This window comes from Onychomys torridus, chromosome 11 (assembly GCF_903995425.1).
Source record: "Onychomys torridus chromosome 11, mOncTor1.1, whole genome shotgun sequence".
Taxonomy (NCBI): domain Eukaryota; kingdom Metazoa; phylum Chordata; class Mammalia; order Rodentia; family Cricetidae; genus Onychomys; species Onychomys torridus.
This window is the reverse complement of record NC_050453.1, coordinates 88481973-88506557: the sequence shown is the minus strand read 5'-3', so window position 1 is coordinate 88506557 and position 24585 is coordinate 88481973. Positions and strand designations below refer to the sequence as shown.

Sequence of the window (24585 nt, the reverse complement as noted above, 5' to 3'; positions counted from 1 at the left end):
CTCATCTAGCCTAAAAATTCTCTTTTTACAGGAGGCTTGAAGCAATTAAAAAAAAAATTACCTTGTGTTGCCATGGTAACACAAGGTTTCAAGGTTTTAGGAGTAAGACTGTGACCAGAGGAAGGGGACACAGTGCCCAGTGTAACAAACTCTGAGACATAGCTCTTTATCAGCAGACTTGGCAAGCGAAGAACTAGCATGCTTTTCTTAGGGTGCTTTGTATAGTAACCTTGGTTAGACATCTGCAACTCTAACCTTGTGCATAGCTGTAAAGTTTTGATCTATTTACAAAGGTAATCTAGTTTGAACTTACTCTGAAGTAAAAATGAGCTAACTGTGTGCACTCAGTTTTAGACTGAGAAGAAATTGTTATTTTCTTGTGTTAGTCTGAGCAGAAGGAACAAAGCAGGCTCTAAAGTGTCTACAGTCCTTGTGGGACAATAGAGCTAGTTATAAAGCATATCCTAGTATACTTTCTATATATCAAAATTATACAGCTAAATGAGAAGTCATCTTCCTGACCATCCACAAATATGTGTGCCCATAAGATTGAGATGTAATCATGAGATTACATGCACACATTACATGAAAATGCACAGTGATGGGGAGATATCATAGCTGTTCTTGTACAGGTGAAATTACAGATGAATACAACGGTTTTCAGAGTCACTGATCTGTAAGCCTTGCTGATGGGGTATCCCATCAGAAAATAATTCCTCTGGTGGGTTGACATCTGAATTATCAATTGCTTTAAGCTGTAATTAAATCATGGTCCACAATAGTTCATAACAATCGATCCTGACAATACAAGTCTGGCTAAACTTTAAAATTCACTATTTTGAGGACAAGGTATAAGTTCTGAACATAACCTGGACCCTGCTTATTGCCATTTTCACACTTCCTACATAAAGGTTTAAATTGTTTCTTTTCAGTCTTTTGTGTCATGAAAAAAAGTTTAAAGTAGATAAAATATTAATGTATTTTATATCTTACCTATATTCTTTGTTAATAAGCTTTCCTTTCCTTTTACAAAACATACTCCAAAAAACTATCTACAGCAATGCTTCTCTCTAAAATCTCCTCTCAACAGAAAACATGGATTACTCCCCCCACCCTTGGAAAATGAATCCCTTTCTTACTAAGGAATTATTTCTACTCTAGTTTCCACAAATCTAAAATAATAAATTCCATCATTATACATAATTATATAACATGGACAAGTTGTGCTTATAAATGCTCACTAGTAAGATCTTTGAAGAGCTAGTAGTTGAACATGGCCTCACACACTAGATAAGTATTCTACAGTGAAGCTCCCCTAGTCAGACACTAATTTATCTTGGAACCAGTGTTTTCATCTCCTTGTCCATAAATGAGAATAAATAATTGGGAAAACTATAACAATAATTCTGAATAAGTTACAAAAGTTTCATGACAGCTATAGAACCAGCAAATACCATACATAACTGTGTATACAAATTAGATGAGACAGATAGACAGATGGATAATTACTTTTAGGCAGTATGGTGTTTCCACAAATTGCCCAGACTGGCTTTGAATTTGTGGACTCAAGCAATCTTTCTGCCTCGGCCTTCTGAGTAGCTGGGAATACAAAGGTACACCAACCATATCCAGTGCAAACTGTATTTTATAACAGTTTCAACAACACTAGTATAAAGAGGGCTGAGATTGCAGAGCAGTGACCCATTGGCCCAGCATGCACAAGGTTCTGACTTCAATCCTTAGTGTCACACACCATTACAGCATCACAACGGAAAAGACAAAAACTCAAACTCCAGAAATTACAGGAGAATGAAGAACTTGACTCTGTTCCTCTAGTCCTGTCCAACGTTCATTAATGTGTGGTAATGAAGATTCCAGACAAACCACTTTTGGAGATGACCAGATTTGCTCGTGGTTAAATGTGTGAAAAAGGGGTGGGAAGAGACAGCTTAGTAGTTAAGAGCACAGGCTGCTCTTGCAGAGGACCCAGGTTCACTGCCTCACACCCACATGGTGCCTCACAAACAGCTGCAGCTCCAAGGGATCCAGGACCCTTTTCTGGCCTCCATGGGCACCAAAAATGCATGTGGTATATACATATACATGTAGGCAAACACTCATACCCAAAATAAAATAGGCAAATCTTTTTAAAATGTATAAACACAGAAATGGCTGGAGCCCACAGAAACTCCTGTGATCAGAACACAGACCTAGAAACAAAGAAGAAACGCTTGGCCACTGAGGACACTTTGGAACAGATAGGCCTATAAGAGAGCACCAAGAGGAACAAGTGTGCAGTCAATAACCACAGCACACAGTCATTAGAGAGATGTGCTGCCTCAGGATATAGCTGGTACCTCAACACGTGGTAACTGAGATTAAAGAATGAAAAAGACCTGAGAGAAAAGTCCCTCAGGCCAGTATGAGGAGGAATTCCCCTCTACTTCTGTACTGCTGAGGTGGGGGTTGAGTCACAAAAATATTCTGATAAAATATTCATTAAATCCTGCAAACCCTGTTATTTCTATAAGCACACAACTCTACTAAGAGCATCCATATCAACTGTCCCTTTGCTACAATATACATTCTTTAGCGTATTTAACATGAGGCTTCTGGGGTAAGACGGTAGATCAGAAGTTCCCACCAAGTGACTCCATGCATGAGAAGGGTCACATAGCAAAGCAGAATATAATCCCTCAGTGTCTACATAGGCAATCTTAGTGGTTAGAAAAATTCTGGGTTCTGGCAGGCCCTATATCAGTAAAGGAATTTGATCTGACAGTGACTTTTCCTGTTTGACAGCATCCCACAGCTGGAGTGTTACAGCAAGATGCCATCTTGAGAAGGAGCCTTGGTTTAAATCTCAGCTGCTACAGAGACCTGAACCACCACAAGACAGACTATGGACACTCTGCCACCATGTCTAGGTGGGGGACGACAGACACAACAGATATGTATGGAAGGGGGAGATTCAGACAAATTCACTGAGACAAAAATGAGGAGCAGTGAACCCAGGCTGTAGAGGCCACAGTGTCAGTGGCCGCACCCTCAGTGGAAGGAATAAGAGCCATCACCTCATCACCTGTGGCTTGCTGTGTAGATGGGGAGTTTTGTCCACGGCTGGCAATTGCTTAGGCACAGGAGCTGCCTCCTTACCACCAGCTGTAGTTTGCTGCTAGTCTAGGAGCTCTGGGACCACAGACAGCAGATGACTAGATTTCTGCAGGGAACTCTGGGACCATGAACAGCAAATGACAAGACTTCTGCAGGGTGGTCTCTTGCTGTAATCTTCCTGAAAGCACCAGGTTCCTGGCTCATCCCTCTCCTATGATCTGATCCTATACTTAAAAGGTTCTAAGGGCCTCACTAGAAAATTCTTAAATCTGATAAAATGTTCAGCCAAAGTAGCAGGGTATAAAATCAATAGCTTTTCTATCAACCAGTAAAGAACATTTAAGAAATCAAGAAAACAATCCTACTCACAATAACAAAACAAAACATTTTAAAAATAATCTTTAAAGAAAGAGGTAAAGGACCACTACTATGACAGCTATAAAACAATGAAGAAAACAACAGAAAAACTGAAGAATAACAACAGAAAAAGGAAAGACCTCCCATGTTTGTGGCTCAAAAAGAAAAACAAAACAAAATAGATCTGAGCAGCCTGCACTGTCCAGGGCCATCATATCATCCAGACCTCAGCTGCTGCCAAGGGCCATGTCTGGGTCCGTGGCCCTGTTGCAGTCATGGCCTATGTTGACCTCTGTGGCTCCTATTATCACTGAAGACAGCTGGAGAAATGGCTCACTAGATGCTCTTTCAGAGGACATGAACCCATTTCCCAGAACCCACTTAGGGCAGCTCCCAATTGCCTGTAACTCTAGAGCCACAAAATCCAACGCCCTCTTCCAACATCCTTAGGTACCTACAAACATGTGGCATACACATAAACACACATACAGGATTGAAAATAAATCTTAAAAACAAAAACTACATAGAGAGTCCTTCTTAGTCAGGATGGCTAGAATCATTAAAACATAAAACAATAAATGCTGGCCAGGATGCAGAGAATGGGGTATGGGAATGTATACATGGTTGGTGGGAATAAAAGTTAGTAGATCTGCTATAGGAATCAGCATAGAGGTTCCTAAAAAGGAAGAAAAAAAAAATAGAAGAAGATCTACTGCACCTCTCAGAGTTATTCATCTGAAGGAATCAAAGTACACAACTCAGATACCAATAAATCTGTTTTACCAGGGGGCTATTCACAACAGCAAAATTGTGGAATCAGTCTTATTGCCCATCACACCTGATTGATTTACATATCAAATGTTACATATACAAAATGGAGTGATAGTCAGCCACAAAGAATGAAATCATGCCATTTGCAGAAAAATGAAGGGAACATGAATGTTAAAAGATGTAAGTCAGACTCAGAAAGACAATCATGTTTTCTCCAATATGTAGATCTAGTCTTTCTTTTTAAAGACCAGTGAGATGGTTTAGCACATAATTACACTTGCTAAGCCTGACAACCTGAGTTCCAGCCCCAAACCCACATGGTGGAAGGAAGGAACAGATTTCTCTGGCATGTCCTGATTGACATACTTGCCCTGTGTGGCACACACAGGGGCGCACGTACACACACACACACACACACACACACACACACACACACACACACACTAAATAAATAAATAAAATAAATAAACAAAGAAGAAATAACAGGTTGGAGAGATGATTCTGTTGTTATGGCACTTACTGCTCTTCCAGAGGACCTGAGTTTAATTCCTAGCACTCATATTAAGTAGTTCACAAATTCACATAACTACAGCTACAAGGGATCTGATACCATCTTTAGGACTCTGTGGTTACCAGCACTCAGATGTGCAGTTGCATAGCCACACAGAACATACACAGGCATACCAAACTTTTTTTAAAAAGTCTTTAGAAAAGAAAGACATGAAAGTTAGAAGGCTTAGCTAAATGACATGGTACATGCATAAAATACCAGTACTCAGGAGGTAGAGGCAAATAGGAGGTAGAAGACAGTCTGGTCTACAAAGTGAGATTCTGTATTAAACAATCAAGGAAAAAAAAAAAGGTGGGGGGGACTGGGAGCAAATAGGCAGGCCACTGGGAACAGAAAGGGAGTTTGTAAGTTAATAGCAAGGAACAACAAAACAAATAGTCCCATTCAGCTAAAAACAGGTAATCATCACAAGGCATTATTAAAACAAAAATACTAGGGATGCTTCATTTCAAACAAAGATTTCTCTCATTTACTGAAAAAAAAAAAAAAATTACCTTCCAGGAGAAATAACCACAAACCAACCTTGTAAGTGCTTTCTCTTTCTGCTCCAGTAGCTGTCCACTTAAGTCTGTTTCTCTTGGCCTCAACTCCTGATTCTCCCGTCCCTCTCTCAGTGGGTGCTCCCCTGAACTGACCGTACTACACTGCCTATTTCCTAGTAGATTCACCTTGATGGTGTCCCACTGCTTCTGAGAATATTTAACCATGGCAACTGTCAGCTGCTATTACTCAGGCCCTTTCTCCTCTCCTTAGAGAGCTGAGTCCTCAGCTGGGTACTACTGCCACCCTTTGCTGTTTTATATCTGTCTGTAGCACCTCTAACCACAGGGCTCCATGGGTGCTACTTAATTTGAGTAGAAACACTGGTTTTTCACTGTCTCAAAAGTGTACTGAGCAAAGACTTTCTGCATTTCTTGCATGTCTGTCCCACATCGTCTCCAAGATAATAACAAAAAGCCTTTTCCTGATAATCAATGTCTTACCATATTAAATTCCAGTCACTATAAATTTCCATCTATTAGAGAGGGTTTGAAGGTCTGCAAGAGTTCTAAAAACAAGCTGCACTCATGCTATACGATCAGTTCTTAGCACACCATGCAGTAGGTTTTTGTTCTTATTGTTTATTTGTTTACTATCTTTCTATGTGTTCCCACTGGGCGTTGCGTCCAGTGATGGCAGACACTATCTATTTTCCAAAATCAAGTACACTGTCTGGCACAAGGCACAAAAACCATAAATATAGTTAAGTGTTCATGCAGTTAAAAAGCATTGCAGATTATTTGTTGGCAATGGCTAAACTGTTGATATATGTGAGCTATTACCCTCTGCTGGGAGTCACACTGTATACCCCAAGCTTTTGTGTGAAGGTCCTAACCCCTGGTACTCAGAAGAGTAATTTTATCTGCAAACAGTCTCTGAAGACTGGTGTTGCTTGGGTGCTGAGTAACCCCCAAAGGCCCAGGTGTTAAAGGCTTGGTGCTTAGAGTGGCGCTGCCAGAAGATGGCAGAGATCTCTAAGGGCCTCGGCCAGGGATAATGGCACAAATCTGCAGTCATAGCACTTGGAGGCAGACAAGGCAGATCAGGAACACAAGGCTTTCTTTGAGTACACTGCAAGTTCAAAGGCTGTCTGGGCTTTAGGAGAAACTGTACCCAAACAAAAATAACAACAAAAAGGCCTAGGGGGCTTTAGGTAACTGGGCAAGTGTCCTTAAAGGGACTCTGGAGTGCAGTCATTTAAAGCTGACTAGCCACTAAGTAAGCAGCTTGATATACCACATACTCCCTGCCAGGATATACTTCCTCTACACAGGCCCAATGGGCAGACTGGTCATGGAGTGAAATCTCCAAAACCATGACCCAAAGAAAACCTTTCCTGTTTTAGTTGGTATATCTCAGGAATTCTGTTACTGTCATGGAACATTAACTAACACACAGTTACACTCATGCTAACATGAACTAATACTGGCTTGATATAATCCTAATTCCAACAACTGCTATCCTGGACAGGAAAGGGAAACACTAACACAGACACACACACAGACACACAGACACACAGACACACACACACACACACACACACACAAATACCACGTGAGAACAGTCTGGAATGACTCTACATACCTCTACAAGGCAAAGAAAACACCTAGGGTTACAGGTAGCCACTGGAAGCTATGTGGAAACAAGGATTCCTTCCCTGGAGCCTTTCGAGGGAGCACAATCCTGACAATATCTTGATTTTAAAAGCAGTCTCTATAATGGACTACTGGCAATGGTCGAGAGAAAGCATGATCTGACCTAATCTGGTGAACAGATGGCCAAACACCCTAATGGTCGTGCTGGAACTCTCATCCAATAACTGATGGAAATAGATCCTCAGCCAGGCCCCAGGTGGAGCTCTAGGAGTCCAATTGTCGAGAAAGAGGAGGGACTGTAAGAGTGTGAATTGTTGAGACCAAGATTGGAAAAGCACAGGGACAAATAGCCAAACAAATGGAAACACATGAATTATGAATGAAAAGCTGTGGATCCCAGCTGGATCAGGCCCTCTGGATAAGTGAGACAATTGAATAGCTTGAACTGTTTGGGAGGCACCCAGTCTCTGGGACCAGGACCTGTCCTTAGTGCATGAGCTGGCTCTTTGGAACCTTGGGCTTACACAGGGACACATGCTCAGCCTGGAAGAAGGGGACAGGAACTGCCTGTACTGGATCCACCAGGTTGAACTGAATCCCCAGGGGAGTCTTGGCCCTGGAGGAGATGGGAATGGAGGGGAGGGGCTGGGAGGAAGGTGGGGGCGGGAGGGGGGAGGACAGGGGAACCCATGGCTGATGTGTAAAATTAAAACACAAATATAATAAATGAATAAAAATAAAAATAAAAATAAAAGCAGTCTCTAGAACTAAGAATATACTATTGTTTTATCAAACCAGCCAGGTTATTACAGTGTGGGAGCACTAATCAACCTCTCCTCAGTGACATGCCAAAACTCAGAAATAAAAGGCAAGGCCTTTCCACTATCCATTTTCTCTAGTACATATCAAGAAGAAACTAACAAAAATACAACTTTCCACACAGTCATCTTTAAAAAAAATGTTCTTTACTGATTACATTTTGTAGAGTATTATTTTAATATGTGTAACACTTGTTTATACTATGGAACATTTGTTTAATGATGCAAAGATGTGTTGCATTCTTTTATGTTGCGTTTGTTTAACTGTGAAGCTGTGCCTGTCTAAAACACCTCATGATCTAATAAAGAGCCGAACAGCCAATAGTGAGGCAGGAGAAAGGATAGGTGGGGCTGGCAGGCTTCGAGAATAAACAGAAGGAGAAATCTGGGAGGAAAAGAAGAGCAAGAGAACAAGGAAAAGAGGACTCTAGGGGCCAGCCACCCAGCCACACAGCCAGCCAATGAGTAATTAAAGTAAGACATACAAAGTAAAAAAAGAAAAAAGCCCAGAGGTGTAGGATCCTGTATGCTGTGAATATATTTTGTTTTCATTGGTTGATAATAAAGCTGCTTGGTCAATAGAGAGACAGAATAAGGATTGAAGACAGAGATGAAGAAGGGCGGAGTCAAGCAGACTGGAGCAAGCAGCCAAGGAACAAGATCCCAGAGAACCAGTAAGCAGTGGGCAATGTGGCAATGCATAGATTAATAGAAATGGGTTAATTTAAATGTAAGAGTTAGTTAGTAATAAGCCTGAGCCATTGGCCAAACATTTATAATATTAGCCTTTGGGAGATTATTTGGAAGCAGCTGTGGAACTGGGCAGACAAAGAAACTCAGTTTACACAGAGGCAAAAGGTAGATGGGATAATTTTAAGTTAAGAAAAGCTGGCAAGAAACAAGTCAAGCTAAGGCTGGGCATTTATGATTAAGAATAAACATCTGTGTGTGATTTATTTGGGAGCGGGGTAGCTTGCCCCCAAAAAGAACAAAAACAATCACCAACATCATTTTGTGAAAATATCATTTTAAAAGAATCTATGATTGTTGAGGCTAGCCTGGTCTACATAGTAAGTTCTAAGACAGGGAAACATGGTGAGACCCTGTCTCAAAGAACATTCATAGCAACAAAAATGTATGTGATCAACATGTTATGCTTACAAGAAGGAAAAAGACAGAAATAGGTACTCTAAATAGTCCATATTTTCTCCTAAAAGTGTTACTATTCCTTCTTATCTTACAGTAATTTGAACACTGTAAAAGAAAGTAAAGTGTATTTTAGAATTATCAACAATGTTGTCCATTTTTCAGGGTGAACTAGAATTTGGAGAGCAAGGACTTTTTCACATTTCTTGTTCAAATTTTATTACAAAAATGTTTCACTTGCAAATATCCATGGTCCAATATTTTATAACAGCTGCTAATTCCTTTTTAGAATAGCTATCTAGATAGAGGGGAAATATCTCAAGAAATTAAAAGTAGAAAAATGGGCAAGAATTACTTGTGAACTAAGTTTCTTTCCTTAACCTGACCAACTGTGCAGAATCGTTCTGTCTTCTATAGCTATGTAAATGGATCATTTCCCAAGCACTATGTAACTTACAAAAGCTGTTTTTAAAAAATGGACTTCCAGAGAAAACAAAAATGCCAGTGAATGTATCCACTATAGAGCTCCAATAAAACACATTTAAAGAGTGGACTCACAAAATTATAAAGAAAAGTATCAGAACAGAGCCTCACATCAGAGAACAATGAATTTATACCCTTGCAGCCAGCAGACTGCAAGCACAAAGGTTGTGCCCAACAAGCTGTGGGGCTGCAGGCACCAAGGACATGGAGATGTGCCCGCCTCCTGAAGCTCCTGCAGAAACAGATCAATACTGAATAGGACTGGCCCTAGACCCACCAGCCAGCTTGCAGCATGGAGCCTCGGCAGCTGCAGCCCATGCTGACTGCCCTTCTGGGATAGGAGTGTAGCTTGTAAATGATTAGTAAATCATATTGGTGATACAAAGAAAGGCTCCTCTCAAAACGAGTATATAAATGTGGCCTGAGTGAGGGATTTCCATATGTGTGAACTCAAGGAAGTAAATGCATGAAAAGGAGGCAATACTTGCCATGTAATAAGAGGGAAATACATTGAATATTTTTAATAAAATTTGTATTTTTTAAATTTTCACAATAAAGTTAAAAAGGGGAAAGAGACATTCCAGATTTTTATTCTTCTGGGGCAGGTGCATAGTTCCTCTCCAGCTGCACTGTCCTCCACAGCCTCTTACGAGAACAGTACATCTTCCTTCTTATTTCATGGCGTTATTTTCCCTTGAAATGTTTTGTTTTAAGACAGGGCTATCCTGTGTATGCCAGGCTAACCTTGGCTGACACAAAGTTCCCTGCTCAGCCTCAGTGCTGGATCATAGACCCGCATAGGCACAGCCAGAAAAACTGAACACTTTGGAAATACAAAGTGTCTTTCCTCCTTTGAGGGCAGTGAGTGGAACCTTCTCATTTCTCTCCCACTCTCTCTCCCTGACTCTCTCTTTCCCCCTCCCACTTCTTCTCTTTTTAAATTAATTACTTTATTTACTCTATGTGTTTTTTGCATCATGTATCTTGACTCCACTCATTCCCCATCCCTCAGCATCTACCCTCCGCCCCTGCATCCCTCCCCCAATAAAACAAAATTCAAGAGAAAAAAAAAAAGTGAAGAAAATAAAATGAGAAAAATCAAAAGGGGGTGAGGAATTTAAAAAATCTCATGTTGGAAGCTGTAAGGGGACTCAACAAGTCACACCATACCTTTGTCTACACATCTCTACTTTCACGTGTTCATTGCAAAGACTCATTGGTCTGGTGCGAATTTCTCTTAATCACATAGCACCACCTGCTGGTCATGCCCTGGCATATTACCAACATCCACAACACCCAATTTTAGCCTTTAGATTTTTATTTGTTCTAGTTGTCAAAAGGAATAGTTCATGACTTTGATTCCCTACCCCCTCCCCAGAGGTATTTGAAACTAAACAGGAAAGTACTTATTTAGAATAAAACAATATGCAATTACAGTAAAAACTAACTGGACTCTCAAAAATCTGAGAAAAACCACATAGGGCGTCAGCAGTCTTATTTTCTGTTTGAAAACCTCTATCTGTTACCCCAGGAATGCTTCACTGTTCTTCTACTCTTCATGGCTATTTAGACAAAAGTTATCAGACAAGAACTCAGTGATGCTGTGAAATCTATGATGTAAGTTAAAAAAAATCTAAGGACTTTGAAATGCTCAGGTGTCAATACTGAAGAATTTTGCTCCCATGGACACACTGCTGAACAGTGTATTTCTCAGGGCAAAGGGAATGAGAAGGAAAGACACCCTCCGATGATGGTCTGGACAAGTGCTTGTGTTGTTTGCCTAAAGGATGTGTCACCAAAACCTTCCCCTCATCTTCTGTGTTTATAAGTCAACATTTCTTTTATTCAGCTTATAAGATAATGTTGACATTCTAGTATACAGAAAAGTGATGAAAAGGAAGATGATATGGATAGAGAACATCTATCAGATTTAATAAATAAAAAATAAAAACGTCTATTGCACTTGGGTACTAGTGATCAATGTTCTTTTGGATATACTGAATATTAAATGTCATACTAACACATATAGTCACTGCTCTCAAATACAACTTTTTCAAAATACCTAAAGACAGGAATGAAGTTTTAATATATAAAATTTATATACAACTTAGTTTATGTCATACACAGCTCCCCAAACGATAGAAAACAAATTTTCAGTTTAGTATCATGATGATATTAGCTAGCATTGTAGTAAGAATTTATTAGTTTGATAAAGACACATCATGACACTACTAGATAGGCAGGTATATTTCATGCTTTTCCTGTGCAGTCACAGTAGTTTGGCATATTGTGAAGATGAATTATATAATGTGCCATGGTTATATACTTACTTTTTCATTCAATTACAACTTTGTAACCTAAGTACACACGTGCTTATTACCTCACTCTCCACACATGCCATAAACTGGCTCACAATAATGTCTCTACATGCAATTACTTATCAGACTACACTGTCAAAAGTCAACCTGTTCAACACAGAGTTTGGGTATGTGTACTTTAAGGTGGTATACAAAACAGTTAAGAGTATAAGAGGCTATGGAACCACTTTGTCTGTTTTCAGTTAGGATTAGAAATCCCTTGGGAGGCAGAGGCAGGAGGATCTCTGTGAGTTCGAGGCCAGCCTGGTCTCCAAAGAGAGTTCCAGGAAAGTTGCAAAGCTACACAGAGAAACCCTGTCTTGAAAAACAAAAAACAACAACAACAACAACAACAAAAATCCCAGAAAAGTCATTTTTCTGTGCCATAATTTCCTTATCTGTAAAGAAGGGGAAATAATAGAACTGCTTCACAAAGTTAGGGAATAATATGAGGTGGATACTTTTTTCATAACTACCATCTACACATTCTCTTTTGTATATTTTTGGGCATAATTTTCCATTTCACTATGGTAATATATTTTTTCTATTGCTGTATACAATTTTTTTTGTAATTCAAAAAGTGGCTACCAGATATGTGGGAACAGGCAGGCAGGAAAGAAACTTCCACCTACATGTGGCACCCAATGGCAATTCCATCCACAAAAACCTGAAAGGGCTTTAAAACAGGTTCTAAACAGGAGCCCAGAGCAGCTTCGTAGTTCATGTCTCTCACTGAAGGCGGCAGTACAGAACCACACAAGGACCATGTCTCCTGACCACTGCAGCCTCAGCCAAAACATGGCGGACTCCCACAGTCTCTCAGAGGAAGCAGTACAACGAGGCTTCTCCCAGCCACTGCCTTTGGGCCTGAGAGCACAGCTTCAGACTTAAGAACACAGCTACACTCAACTTAGTACTGCGTCTCAGAGGTATGGGAGGGAGGGGGCAAGGGGGTAAGCGTGACCCTGCTGGTACCTCTGCCATGTTGGAAAGTGGAGCAGGGCAAATCCAGCTGCCAAAGCTACTGCTTTGGTCCTGGCCACACCTGCTTAGCAGTTTAAAAACCCTCCTGGTCAGAAAAGGATCACAGATACACAATAAGGACAGATTCAAACAGAAAACCCTCTAAATAAGTTATAGTGTGCTTAAAAATAGGCTTGGGAGAGTAAAGAGAAGGTATACACAGTCATAAAACAGAAATACATAGTTTTCAGAAAATACACAGAGTCTGGACACTGTATGTTATTATGTTTTCTTTGAACTGTTTGGTGGCTGAGGAAGGAGCAATAGCTGCTAAGACACATTTGATTTTAAATGTTGCTAGACTAACCCAACCTATATATTTTGAAAATTCTTTAACTTCAAAATTTAAGTCAAAAGATATGTTACTTTGGAGAAGAGGTTATGCTTTTATTTCCACAGAAAATGAGAGGCTGTGGATTCATCCTGTATTAAGAAAAATAAGGTTTGATCGAGGAAGAACCCCTGAAAGGTCTCCGATGGGAAGAGATGGCCCAGATAACCCAACATTTCAGAGAACTTTTGTTGCAGTTTCCTCTGAGTTCTGCATTCAGAGAGGCTTCAAGGCTGCTGGCTGAGATAATCCAAACTCAAAGACTACTCCAGTCAGGACTTGAACACAATCCTAAATTTTCTCAGGGTCCCCATAAGATTAACAGCATCCCCAGCTAGCAGCCAGTAGCCTAGAAAACTATGCCCACATTCCCAAAAAATGGATTATGGATGTTTGTCTTTGTTTAGGGGGTTTGGTTACAAATTGTTATTGGTATAGTCAATTTCTTTCAAAAAGAAGAAAGGGAGCTATGATATAGAAATGATGGGGAAAAAGGGATAGATCATTAAATCTACTTTAATCCAAAAAACCTGCTAATTTTACATATTTTATTGATATAAAGTTAATTTTTTTATACTGTATATTTCTACTCTTGTTTAGGGTATTATGTTTATGCAGGTTATTTAAAAACATAATATATAATTAAGAAATACAAATTAATGGTCATCTATAATAGCAAACTTATAGTGATGTTAGGTATGTTTTCAAGGTCATACAGAGATATATTTCAGATAGACAGGCAATCTTCAAACACTTCAAAAACCTACAGAATATGGCATTTTAAATGTTTTAAGAACTTACACTTTTCTCGACAGTGAGACACATCTGCTCCTAGAAGCACCAATTACTTAAAAAAGAATGATGGGCATCAAAGAAACTCCATATGGAGTTTGTTTTCTTTATGGCAAAAGCTAGCCATGTCAGCAAAGAAAGTGCTCTTGCCTTGAATGCTGACAGTATGCTGTACAAATTGGACAAGCAGGACACACACACACAAGAAAACTTGACTGCAGAACTTTACCAAGACAAGGTGGGACAGTCCTGCAAAAATCCTGCTTTCCAGATAAGTCTGTCAGATATACTAGGCTTGTAGGCAGAATACTGATGCCACATCATTGCAGAATAACTTTGGGTGACTGTCCAGGCAGCCTGATGTTTCTGTCATTAACTAACATTACATCCTTCTGGGGTCTTTGATGGATTTGAAGACTAGTTATAATTATAGTTTTCCTTAGTTATAAAGAAAGTAAATTAGATACAAAGCTCACCACAATAAAATAAATAATTAAATATTTTCATTGATTTTTGTCAAATGCAAATAAATTGGATACTGTTACTGTGATTCTTAACCATTTTTGTTGTATTTAGTTTTACTATATTAAGGTGAAAACCTTCCTTTTTAATTAGACAAAAAGGGGGAAATGCTGTTGGATAATGCTGTTGTACACTGTAAAGATTTGTCAAATTGTTTTAATAAAATGCTGATTGGCCAGTAGCCAGGCATGGATTACAGGCAGGGTGATCAAACTAAGAATGCTGGGAAGAGGAAGGGTAGTCAGGAGTCACCAGCCAGATGCAAAGGAATGTTGTTTTGAGAAAAGGTACCAAGCCAAAGCGGCTACACACAGATAAGAATTATGGGTTACATGGGAATAGGAAGAAGCAGAGTGCTAGAGAGGTCCCCAGAAATCCACAAAGATACCTCCACTATAGCCTGACTATAGGCAATGGTCGAGAAAAAGCCCAAGCTGACCTATTGTGGTGATTGGATGGCCGAACACCCTAACTGTCATGATAGAACTCTCATCCAATGACTGATGGAGGCAGATGCAGAGATTCACAGCCAAATCCCAGGTGGAGCTCCAAGAGTCCAATCATCGAGAGAGAGAGGAGGGATTATATGAGCAAGAGATATTGAGACCATGATTGGAAAAAGCACAGGAACAAATAACCAAACTAGTAGAAACACATGAACTGTGAACCAATAGCTGAGGAGCCCCCATGGAACTGGACCAGTCCCTCTGGATAAGTGAGACAGTTGATTAGCTTGTTTAGGAGGCCCCCAGGCAGTGGAGCCAGGACTGTCCTTGGTGCATGAGCTGGCTTTTTGGAACCTAGAGCCAACACTGAGACACTTTGCTCAGCCTTGGTATAGGGAGGAGGGGACTGGACCTGCCTCAACTGAATCTACCAGGCGGGGCTGACTCCCCAGGGGAGACCTTGCCTCAGAGGAGGTTGGAATGGGGGTGGGTTGGGGGACAAGGCTGGGGGGGTGGGAGGAGGGAGGACAGGGGAATTTGTGGCTGATAGGTAAAATTAAATTAAATATAAAATAAAAATATTTTTTAAAAAAGAATTATGGGTTAATTTAAGTATAAGAACTAGTTAGTAATAAGCTTGGGCAACCAGCAAGCATTTATAAGTAATATTAAGCCTCCAAGTCAATTATTTCAGAAGCAGCTGCTGAGTATTTGGGAACAGGCAAACAGGAGAGAAACTTCCACCAACATAAGGTTTCTCACTGGAAGAACTCTGAAAGACATCTGACCACCAAGCCCCAAGAATCTGTCTCCAACTCCACAGTGCTGAAAGTACAAACATGCAACACCGTAACTGGTCTTTTCCTTTTTTCTATTTTTTAACATAAGTTCTGGAAATTAAACTCAGATCCTCAGAGTTAAACAATAAGCACTCTATCGCCTGAGCTATTTCCCATACCTGATGCATAAAATTCTCTATAGATCATAAATTATGATGCTTGTTACACAGTCTATAAATGTTTTCTCCAAAGCAGAAAATAATGTAATCTTTATGGTTTATTTTATCTAATACAACGTTTAATTCTGATATATTCAAATTGTCTTTTTCTTATGACATATTTTGTTTTATTCATGGGAATCACACTTTTGCTTTTGAATAAGCATTTTATTTCATTTTCAATCAATATGGAATTTACTTATGATTGGCATAAGGTGGAGGACCTGGCCATATTTTTTCCAGTGCAAAGGTAATGTGCTGTGTGTAAGTCTTCTTTCCTCTCCCCACCATCTTTAATGCCATCTGTAATCAAAACCAAATATCACATAGGAATCAACCCCTTTATATACTACCAAGTCAGTCTGCATAATTATCTGCTATATTTACACAAATGTTGCTTCATAAGTTGCTTTAGAATGCATTTACTGTCTAGTAAAGAAAATGTTATTTTGTTCTTCCTCAGTATTAAACTATTTTTGAATCTCTCTATAAAACTTGGGAAACATATTGAACCATATGAAAGATTATTATTCTATAGTTAGATTTTAGGACAGTGTTAATATTTTATGAAATTTAACAATATTAGTCAATATTTATTTATATTTCATTATGGCCTAAAGTAAATTTTGTAGCTTTTTCCACAATGAACATTTTCTATTATATTATGTTTTACTTTTACTCTGAATGGCATCCTTTATCCTGTTTCATATTCTACTTGGTTAGTATCAAAGATTACAAAGTCTATTTTTCAAATTTCTTTCTTTAGATGACAGCCTCAACATGCTGTTTCTCAGTTTCAAACTCATGAAATCGAGCAATTTATGCATATATGCATATAATTTTTAAAAATCAAGCAAACAAATAAAATACAACTTGATAACTTCATGTGATTTTTTTGTTTACTTTGGTTTTTTTGTTTTTGTTTTTGTTTTTGTCTTATTGAGGATTTGTTTGTTTTGAATTTTGGGGGTGTGATGGTTTGAATAGGTATGGCCCCCATAGACTTGTGTGTTTAAATGTTCCATAGGGAATGGCACTATTAAGAAGTGCGGCCTTATTGGAGAAAGTGTGTCACTGTGAAGGAGGGCTTTGTTGTCTTCTATGCTCAAACTATGCCCAGTGTGGCACAGTCGATTCTGCTACCTGCAGATCAAGATACAGAAGTCTCAGCTCCTTCTCCAGCACCATGTCTGCCTACATGCCACCATGACAGTAATGGACTAAATTTCTGAAACTGTAAGCCATCTCCAGTTAAATGTTTTCCTTTATAAGAGTTGCCATGGTCATGGTGTCTCTTCCCAATAGAAACTCTAACTAAGTGTGTGTGGGGGGGTGTTGATTTGTTGCTATTTGTTTGTTTGTTTGTTTGTTTTTTAAGAGAAATAACATGAGGTTGTGTAAGGAGGTGGAGAGAATCTAAGAGGAGTTGGGGGAGGGGAAAGAATATGACCAAAATACTGTCCAAAAAAATTTTTATACAAAAAAAAGATGTCAAGCAAACAGAACTGCAGAAGAAAATACTCTTTCTGTTTCTCAGTTCACCAATCCAGAGAGACACAACACTTTGACCTGTTTGCTTTAAACTATTCTAGTAGCTTTCTCCACATGCATTCTTAACACTAAGTCATGATTCATCACCCAACACACTCTGTTGACCTGCTGCTGCCTCTAGACCTCCTTTCCCCTCAGACAGGTCACCTCACTTGTACTTTCTTTGTTAGCCATCAGGGTACGGCCATAGTCTACTATCTAAACTATCTTACTCATTCAGTAGACAGAATCCTCTATGTAATAGTTTATGACGTCAATATGACTACCACATTTTATGTTTCCTTTCCCCTCTGCCATCCAACTGATAACTATATAGTATATTTTCAAGGGTGGTTACATTTACATCCTATTCTGTAATTACAATTAATTCTTCCCTGCTTTGCCTAGATTGGCTCTAAAAGATGAAAACCAGTATTTACATTAGTATAACTAAAATTTAAATGCTGTTCATTGACTAGCAAAGTTTTGTGTTATGATTAAACGTATCTCATCTATTCCACGAAGTTTTGACCCATGTGACAATGTAGAATCACTTTTCTCACACTCTGAGCAGGTGTTCAAAATCATAAAGAGTAAGTTTTCCTGTGCACCGTCCTGTTGGTGATCTCCAGCTTTCGTCTCACTCTGCTGCTTTAAGTTCATTTATCTCACTACAGCTCTGCTCGCCCACTACTCTAATAGAAAAATTGCTTCTTGTTCAATTTATCTTTAAAGTTTAGTTTTTATTTTTTCTTCCTTTAAGAAATATTTATTAATTGGTGTGTGTGCCTACATGAGTTTATGTGCACCATATGTGTGCAAGAAATCACAGGCAGCTGCCAGCTGTCTGGTGTGGGTGCTGGGGACATGACGTAGGTCTTGTACAGCAGCTAAAAGTACTCTCAATTGCTGAGCCATCTCTCCAGCCCCACCTTCCTTCTTTTAAAACATCCTGTCCTATTTTTTCATTTTGCAAAATGAGCATTAGTTTTATGAATTTAACAGTTTCTTAAATATTTCTGGGGATTTTTAACACACTGAGGTTCTATTCTTTGAATTATGTATCTTGAAGAGTCATTTGCATTTTAACATCTTTGGTTTTTCTGGCAACACTGAAGACTTCAAGTTAAGTGAGTTTTAGCCAGACAGGTCTGGAGACAGTTCTCATCATTTTGCTCCAAGCAGATAAGCCACTGGTTGGGCCAAGCCCCCAAATGATACTAAGCAATGTCTACATAAATATAGATAGCAACATCCGGGCAAGAGTTGAACACCGAAGTAATACTTAGCATTAGAAACTAAGCCAAGTGGAAGAAGGCAAAAGGTACATTTATATCCTTGAAGAAGATTCTATTCTTGACCAGTCTTTCTAGAGAGGTAGACTCAAGCTTCAGAGTCCCCTGCCTAAAGAATGGAGGCACCTACAGTGAGTGGATGAACCTATTCCAGTTAAAATAATCAAGTTAATACACCACAGAAATGCCCACTGGTCAGTCAGATCCAGCTAATCCCTTATTAAGAATCTCTTCCCAGCTGATTCTAGGTTGTGTCAAGATAACAATTAAAACTAACAAATACAGTGCTCAATCATTAAGTGTTTCTTGAAAAAGAGATAAGCACTATACAAAAACACAAACAGTTAAATACATACAGGTTGCTATACATTGCTATATTTGTGTCTTCTGGGGGCCTAGTCTAACCAACTGCTCACTAACCTGGGACAAAAGTGACCAGCCTAGCCTGCAGACCTGCCAGTCTAAAAATATTCACTTGCTGAAAGCATATCTCCTTAAAAAATGAAATGAAAAAATAAATCTTCAAGATCCATATGAATGTGTGTGTGTGTGTGTGTGTATATATATATATATATATGTGCATACACACACACACACACCAAAAAAAAAAAAATCATTTAATTACATTCCTAAAACTCCTATAACCTCAATTTATTTTTTATCAGATGTAAAATACTTCTGAATATGAACTTCTAAGAGGCTGAAAAACCTGCTGAGCCCACACACACAGTTATCAAGAGCAAGGTGGAGGATTCAGATCTGCCCTTTCTTTGTTCAGGAAAAATACATCTTCTCTGAGATCTAGAACAACAAACCCAGGTGCCGCTCAAAGTGGCGCTAACATTTGCTCACTGGTGGAGCCAAGGTTTCTCCAAATATCACACCTGGCCTGTCCCTGTCACTGTCTATGCTCTCCAGAGATCTCTACATATGAACGGTCTCTATCACCATCTTCACAGTGATTGATATCTAAGGCCCCATGTTAACTTAAGAGGTGACAACCTCATAAGTAAAGGGAACTAGCCATCTTTCTATAAAGCCATTAGAGTGTCCCTATCTCCATTTCCTCCTCCAACCACTCAGAGGTATAAAAATGTTTGGCTCATTAGCAAAAGTAGCAGAAAAGGACTTCTGTTTGGCATCTGTCTTACTACACACAAAAATTACAATGTTTATACATAAATTAATCTACCTCATTGGCATCAAGCTCAAGCAAAATTTTTTTCCTCCAAGTTAATAAAAAAAAAAAAATTAAGACTTACTTAAATGGTATAAACAAAAATGGTAAAGTAGCTGCTTTTTTCTGAGTCATCTTCACCTGGGAACCAAGCATGAAAATACATATTATATTATAAATGAGAAAAAATACTGAATTTCATTCTGAAATATAAATATCGATTAAAATGGCTCTTCAGGGATGAGTGTTTGGAAATAAATGGGATTTTGTGTTATTATATTGTATTGTTTCATAAATATTTACAGAAAATTTTAAATAATACTTTACTATCTCAGTAAGCTGAGAATTAAGTATATCACTCTTGCAAAAATAGTGTACTGTAATGTAATTACAACAATTCTTCCTTAACTCTTTGAAGTAAGGCAAAGTTACATTAGAGAATAATCTCTGTAATGCTGTGATCTCTAGTCTAATTCTTTTGGGCATATTCTAATAAATAAGGACTTGATTTGTAGTCTTTATAAGTATGTATGACAACCTTATAGTGACACTCCTCAAAGGCAGTTCTAGTCCCTCTAATGACCCACAAAACCTGTATTTCAGAAATAAAAAACCTTCATTGTTAAGTTTCAAACCCTGGACAATGCCTGAAGTGCCTATTTAACTTATCCAAGTAGGCCTGGCCTCCAGGTTCTCCCAGCATCCCTCAGTCCCTACCTGTCACAGGGTATGGCTGGCATACTCTGCCCTCTACCATGAACTCTTCAGCCAGTGGCTGACTCCCCGGAGGCTCTTCCCTATATAATCCAGCCATTCTGGTTACCCACCCCTTTTGTACCTTTGCCCTCTTGAGCTAATGCACCTGATTCTCCTGTCTCCCCTCTCCCTGCCCCCCTCTCCTCACATGGCTCAGGGTCATGTTGACTCAGGACTTTACCAGATGCCTCTGGATATGATCTTTTTCTCTATAATAAACTTTCTTCCCCACCATACCTACAAGGAGCTGTGTCCTTTCCTTTCCTTTTTGTTTTTCTTTTTTCATTCATTTATGATAACTAGGCAAATATTAAAAAGCTAAGATACTAAGTTATAGGAAATTATTCATTAATATATAAACTCATATTTTGCTTAACACACTTAAAATTTATAGTATAATTCCTTAGTTTATTTTTTTCACCTTGAACTGTTCAAGAATCTGTACTGCATTGGTAAGCATGCTCTCTGCTTTGAAGAGACCAGTGTTGTTAAGATAATCCACAGGAAGTATTCCCTAAAAAAATAAAACATAACAAGTATTGATAACAACAAGCAGTAGTGTTCTGATTGTAAAGCAAGCACAACCTGTAAACCCAGCACTTTGGAGGCCAAGGTGCGGATGGCAAGTTCCTGGTCAACCTGAGCTAGAGTGAGATTCTGTTTCAACAGAGAAAACAAGGAGCTGTAGGTGGAGTTTTCCTGTCCCACCCGCCTGCTCTTCCCAAACAACCAACTCAGAGACTTAGTATAAATTATAAACACTCAGCCAATAGCTCAGGCCTGTTACAAACTAGCTCTTACAACTTAACCCGTTTCTATTCATCTATGTGCTGCCCAGAGGCTTTTACCTCTATTCCATTTTGTGTCCAACTCTTTCTCCATCTGGCTGGCAACTCCCTTGACTCTGCCTTCTTCTTCCCATCATTCTCCTAGTTTGGTTATCCTGCCTATAATTCCTGCCTGGCTATTGGCCAATCAGCTTTTAATTAAATCAATCCGAGTGACAAATCTTCACAGTGTACAAAAGGATGATTACACAGCAAGGAGCAAGAGAGATGGTTCAGCAATTAAGAGCACTTGCTGTGGGGCTGGAGAGATGGTATAGTTGCTCAGTGGTTACAGCATAGCTGCTCTTCCAGAGGACCTCAGTTCAATTCCCAGCACACACATGGTGGCTCATGGTGGCTGGCTCATGACCTCTTTTAATTCCAGTTCCAGGGGTTCTGCTTCTCTTCTGCTTTCTGAGAGCACCAGGCCCTCAAGTGGTGCACAAACACACATCCAAGTGCTAACCGACACATTCATAACATTTAAAAAATGAGTACATGCTGATCAGTGGTGAAGGGCATTTGCTACTCTTTCACGGGACGAGGACTTAGTTTCCAGCACCCACATGGAGTAGCTTACATGCCTGAACAGGTGAACACATACACATACACACATATAGAATTTTAAAAAAAGACAAACAAAACAAAGATACACATAAAAATAAATTACTGGATTAAATGACAAAAATTTTAAAAACTAAACTAAAAAAATTAACTTTCTCACAAAGCAAAAATAATGAATTAAATAAACAAATAAGATTAATTAAAGTCAATTAAAATCTAACACTGGCAGATTACTGCTATGATTTGTCCTCAAATGTTCCCTAAGGGACCAAGAGTAAGGACTTGGTCCCCAGCCTGGTGCGACCAGAAGGTGACAGAACAATGAAGAGGCGAGACCTAATGAGAGATGACAGAAACTTTGTGGTGTCATTTGGGTAACTAGGGACACACCCTCTTTTAAGACTGTGGTATATTGGTCTTTTGTATCTTTGCCACAAGGCAGGAAGTTTTGGTTTTGGTCTGCCACAAATTCCTGCCACAATGTGTCACCATGAACTAAACATTTAATGATGTGAGCCAAAAATAAGCTTTTTTTTTTTTTTTATTAAGTTGATTATCTAGGAAATTTGTTATAGCAATGGAAAGCTGACTAATACAACTATGTTGGGCATATTGCTATAGCTCAGTGAATTAAGTATGTTGTACACAAAAAATAATCACTGTAATGGCCACAGCTATGATACTTTTTTATAAAACAAAAGGATGTATTGGACACATATAAAACACATAAAGATATTCTATTCAATTTAAGAGCAAATTACCATATACATGCTCACTCACTCACACACACTCATGGCAGTCAAGATCTTATTATTTAAAGTTCTGAGTTATATTCCATCTTTAACATAAATTTGACTTTGAAAACCAAGTAAGTACGGCTGGTTGTAAGGAATATTTTCTTAGGCATGCTTTGTTTTTCACCATTTGGACTCTTTTTTTGTTTTGTTTTGTTTTTTTGGTTTTGAGACAGGGTTTCTCTGTGTAGTTTTGGTGGCTGTCCTGGATCTCACTCTGTAGACCAGGGTGGCCTCGAACTCACAGAGATCCACCTGCCTCTGCCTCCCGAGTCCTGGGATTAAAGGCATGTTCCACCACCGCCCAGCTTGGACCCACTCCTAATAGCATTACTACTTCTTGCTGAGGGTCTTCCCTCCTGGATGTAATATGGTGGAATAGTAATCAGAGGCCTGTCCTCCTCTGTAGACAAGCCAATCTAGATTGGGTTCTTGAGAATCAGAGAGCAGCAACACAAGTGTAATTCTGTTCTACCCGAGGGGTGGTGCCTTGAGCATCACAGCCATGCCAGGGCTTCTTAATCAACAGGAACCATGTAATCTAGCAAACCATCACTATATTTTCAATAATTTCCCCTTTAAAGAGACTCAGTTTCTGTTGCTTATAATCAAAAATTTGTACTTATCACCTTGTTACTAGAACAGAAAAAAAAATCATCTATTTTTTTAAAGAAATAAAACATTTAAAGGCAAGCTTTCTTCCATGTTATATAGCATATAATCAATTATGAGGTATTACCTATTTATATATAGATAAGCAGAAAAGAATATAGTTTTAAATATAACTAAAGATTATAGAGAGGTACATAAAAAGTAAATTTTATCTTTATATGGATTATTGATTGTTATAACTTACCACTGAATTAAGAGGAAAGGGAACTCCAATAAGGGATGCCATCAGTGGTGCAATATCAGCCTAGAAATAGAAGAATTAAATTTGAGTATAATTCTGCATGTATAAACCAGCAAACTGTATCCTCTCATACAACTATACTAGGACTATATCATATTTATTATAATCAAAAACCTTTAAACATTTATATGTTTTATACATCAGTGTCTTTAAATGTCCATTGCTAGAAACAATCCAACGTATGAAACACTAAACTTGAAAAGTAACCATTAAAGGTCATCAATACAAAACCAAATAAAAAGGTACTTGCCCTCTTAGCTAAGAACCTGAACACTTTGTGTGTTCATAAAAGCCTAGCAGCCGACTCTACCAGGAGAAATGCGCACAGCGCTGAAGGACTACGCTCATCAGAAGGACGTCTGGCCAACAGTGAAGAAAGCAGAGCCCAGTAGCGTGTGGGCGTTTCCTTCTCAGTCCGCTGCTTCTGCTCTACTCCTCATCCCACCACCCACCCCTGGCCTACTGTCATCTGCTTTGGCCACTGTCACCCGGAGACATCTTGCCAAAAGAAAGGTAGGTAACAGATTCTACTTTCTAAAGTTAACTGTTGTATCAGTCCTCAGAACTTGTCGAGCAGTAAAACACTTACAAGTTGGAAGAGACCGTTTCAAATCCTGGCTTGCTAGCTCTGAAAGCTACAGCAGGTTTTTATTAGACTTCCCCAAATGCCTCAGTTTCCTCATCAGTTCAATACCTGCTTCTCCCAGGATTAAATGAAACAATGCACCTCGCACATAATAACCTTCAGTGAAGGGCAGATTCAACTGCTGCTCTGGCCAGGCCTCCCTCTCCTCGGACACTGGGTAAATCCTCTTCTTGGCCACATTAATAGATGTTGCTATGTCCCCTCTGTTTCACTGGTGCTC

General features: G+C 39.1%; 1 protein-coding gene across 3 annotated transcripts in view; it reads right to left on the bottom strand.

Annotated features, from left to right (window-relative positions):
• Positions 1-24585, bottom strand: part of Pign (phosphatidylinositol glycan anchor biosynthesis class N) — a 146552-nt gene that overhangs the window by 101912 nt on the left and 20055 nt on the right. For all 3 annotated transcript variants that reach the window (XM_036202961.1, XM_036202960.1, XM_036202962.1), the window contains 3 exons: positions 23663-23722; positions 21043-21135; positions 19951-20006 (listed from right to left, as the gene is read on the bottom strand). In XM_036202961.1, the coding sequence (XP_036058854.1) occupies positions 19951-20006; positions 21043-21135; positions 23663-23722 (209 nt within the window). The remainder of the gene's footprint in view (positions 1-19950; positions 20007-21042; positions 21136-23662; positions 23723-24585) is intronic.